This window comes from Carlito syrichta, unplaced genomic scaffold (genome assembly GCF_000164805.1).
Source record: "Carlito syrichta isolate Samal-C Ts95f unplaced genomic scaffold, Tarsius_syrichta-2.0.1 Scaffold314047, whole genome shotgun sequence".
Lineage (NCBI taxonomy): Eukaryota > Metazoa > Chordata > Mammalia > Primates > Tarsiidae > Carlito > Carlito syrichta.
The window spans coordinates 80,416-83,388 of record NW_007258143.1 but is presented as its reverse complement, the minus strand read 5'-3'; the positions used below and the strand labels follow the sequence as shown (position 1 = coordinate 83,388).

Sequence of the window (2,973 nt, the reverse complement as noted above, 5' to 3'; positions counted from 1 at the left end):
GTCGAGGCTGCGGTGGCCGGGAGCGGCCGCTGCACTCCAGTCTGGGCGACAGAGTGACTCCAACTCAAAAAAATAAAATAAAATAAAAATAACTTCTCCACTCACAAGGACAGCACAAGCGAACATAACGAATTCACCGCAGCGTGGATTACACTGGATTGAAAAATGCGAGAGACTACACAATGACGCAACTCGCTCTGCGCCTAGCAAGCGGCTATCAACTCCTAGGGGCGGCGTGCGTAAGCGCAGGCGCACGCCCTCGTGGGCGGGACTCGGACAGTGGCGTCGAAACGCGTGTTTGCGGATTGGCCGGCCGCGAGACGGACGGTTGACTCTCGTCCCTCCACATGCGTGCGGAGCATGCGCGGGGCGGAGCGAGCGAAATTCAAGCTCTAGACTCCCGCCGAGACTACTGGAACCCAAGGGCTATGGAGGCGTCCCGAGGGCTTGTGGAAGCGGAGGCCTTAAGCCCAGAGCAGGCTGCCCATTACCTGAGGTATGTCTGGGCCGCCGGGCGAGTCTAGTTCGCAGGCCTTGGCCCGGGGTGGAGGTGAAGTGGCCCTCGGACCCCTCCCCAGGGACCCAAACTACTGAGGCGGAGCCTTGTGAGACCCGCGCCCGCGCTCTCTTCGGAGTAGAGCGTGAGAATCAGCTCTGGGTGTTTGGTCAGATTTTTAAAGCCTGGGGAGCCCTTGATTACACCTTTTTTGGGCAAATAATCCTCCCGTATGTGCTTTTGGAAAACCAGAACTTCAGCTAACCAATCCCTTCTTGTGTCTTTCCAGCCTACCAAGCCTCAGGCCTAGAGGATACAGAGATGTACTCTGGTCCCTGCCCCAGAATTGCTTATAATCTAGTAATGGAAACGGACCCGTAAACCGATAATTACTATAATGTTCAACACTTTGATAAGTGCTGAAGGAGGCATAATGTGCTGGGCATATCGTGGGCATAAAGGAGGGAACGGCCAACTCAAGTGTCCATGAGCTGGGGGAAGGCCTCACAAAAGAGGGAAATATTTGAGCTATGTTTTGAAAAATGAGTAAGCATTTACCGATTGACTAAGGGTGGGGGGGGGGGCGTGATGTTGGTGGGATGAGCATTTAACCTTTTTTTTTTTTTTGAGTTGGAGTCTCACTGTCGCCCAGACTGGAGTGCAGTGGCCTCTCGCGGTCACCGCAGCCTAGACCTGCTGGGCTCCGGCGATCCTTCCACCTCAGCCTTCCAAGTAGCCAGAATTACAGGCATGCGCTCCCATGCCCGGCTGATTTTTTGATTTATTAGAGATGAGGTCTTGCTGCCCAGGCGGGTCTCGAACCCGCGGGCTCAGGCAATCCACTCTCCTCAGCCTCCCAAAGGCGTGGGATTACAGTCTGAGCCACCAAGCCCGGCTCACTGTGCCTCTTACACTGACACTTGTGTCTCACTGGAGCCCATGAGTTCTCTGGTAACATTCTCAAGCAATTCCTGTCTCCCATTCCCCAAAACAATCACCTCCTCCCCTCAATTCCTTTCTTCCTCTCACAATTCCCATATCTCATGGTCTCTTTGTTTTTTTGGGTTTTTTTTGAGTTGGAGTCTCACTCTGGCGCCCAGGCTGGAGGGCAGTGGCACGCTCCCGGCCACTGCAGCCTCGCCCTGCTGGGCTCCGGCAAGCCTTCCGCCTCAGCCTTCCAAGTAGCTGGAACTACAGGCGTGCACCTACCACCCCTGGCTGATTTTTTATTTATTGTAGAGATTAGGTCTCACCAAGTTGCCCAGGTGGGTCTCGAACCCGTGGGCTCAGGCATTTACTTGCCTCGGCTTCCCAAAGTGCTGAGATTACAGGCTGAACCCAGCTTTCATGATCTCTTCATGTCTCACGATCCCGGAGCTCTCACATTCCCTCTTTCGTTCTTCCTAATCTTTCTCAATTTCTTCTTTTCTCTTACAGATCCATCCCCTCACATCTTTCCCCTTCAAACAAAGTATCCCCTTCTTCATTACTCATAATTCTGCTCTTAGCGCAATCCTGCTCGCTCACGTAATGTCTATGTCTTTTCTTTCCTTCTTCTCCCCTCCCTCTCCCCTTCTGGCCCTGTTCTTTCCCATCTCTGTCTCTGCTGTGTAAACATTGAAAGAAAACCCTAAAACTTGCTGTGACACACTCTGCACATGTTTTCTTTCACACCCCTTCATCTATCACATCCAGAAGCTTTCCCTCAGTGATGCCTGCTTGTCTAGCTCCTCTATTGGCCACACTTTCACTCTGATGCCCACTTGTGCTCTTTGTGTCCCCTATTTACTCCTGCTCTCTGTTATCCTCCTCTCTCTCTTTTTTTTTTCTTTGAGTCATAGTCTCACTCTGTCACCCAGTCTGGAGTACAGTTGCACACTCAACCTGCTGGCCTTGGGCAATCCTTCTGCCTTAACCTTCCAAGTAGCTGGAACTACAGGCATGCACTACCATGCCCGGATAATTTTTTATAAAGACGAGGTCTCACCAAGTTGCTGGTCTTGAATCTCTGGGCTCAGGCAATCCTGTTGGCTCTGCCTCTTATAGTGCTGGGATTACAGGTGTGAGCCACCGTACTCTGCCTGTCCTCCCCTCTGTGATGTCCACTCTTCTCCTCTGGCACACATTCTCTTTCCATTACCTACTCTCTCACACTTCTCTGGCACTCATAATCTATTTCACTATCTCAGTCTCTCTCCCATTATCTCTGTCTGCCATCTATCACCCTCTTCTCTTGACTGTCACTTAGCTCTCTCTCTCACCCACCTGTTCCCACTCTCATGCATGCACTCACACTGTTGTTCATTTTCTCTGCCATCCACCTGTTCTTTCTGCTATCCCATCCTCTTTCTGTCTCTCATCTTCCCCACCTATGTCCCTCTGTTGCCCCCTCCCCCTTTCTCTGTCACTCATAGTCTCTATCACCCACTCTCTCCTTCTGTTTTCTTATCACCCATTCTCCTTTTTTTTTTTTTTTG

At 51.5% G+C, this 2,973-nt stretch overlaps 2 protein-coding genes across 3 annotated transcripts in view; one reads left to right on the top strand and one right to left on the bottom strand.

The window, feature by feature from the left end:
* PIN4 (peptidylprolyl cis/trans isomerase, NIMA-interacting 4) overlaps positions 1-2,973 on the bottom strand; it is a 147,586-nt gene that overhangs the window by 72,753 nt on the left and 71,860 nt on the right. The gene's annotated exons all lie outside the window — the stretch shown is intronic.
* The window catches only part of ERCC6L (ERCC excision repair 6 like, spindle assembly checkpoint helicase), a 34,724-nt gene continuing 32,098 nt past the window's right edge, over positions 348-2,973 (top strand). Inside the window, exon 1 of the mRNA XM_008070858.2 lies at positions 348-496. Within this exon, the coding sequence (XP_008069049.2) occupies positions 348-496 (149 nt within the window). The remainder of the gene's footprint in view (positions 497-2,973) is intronic.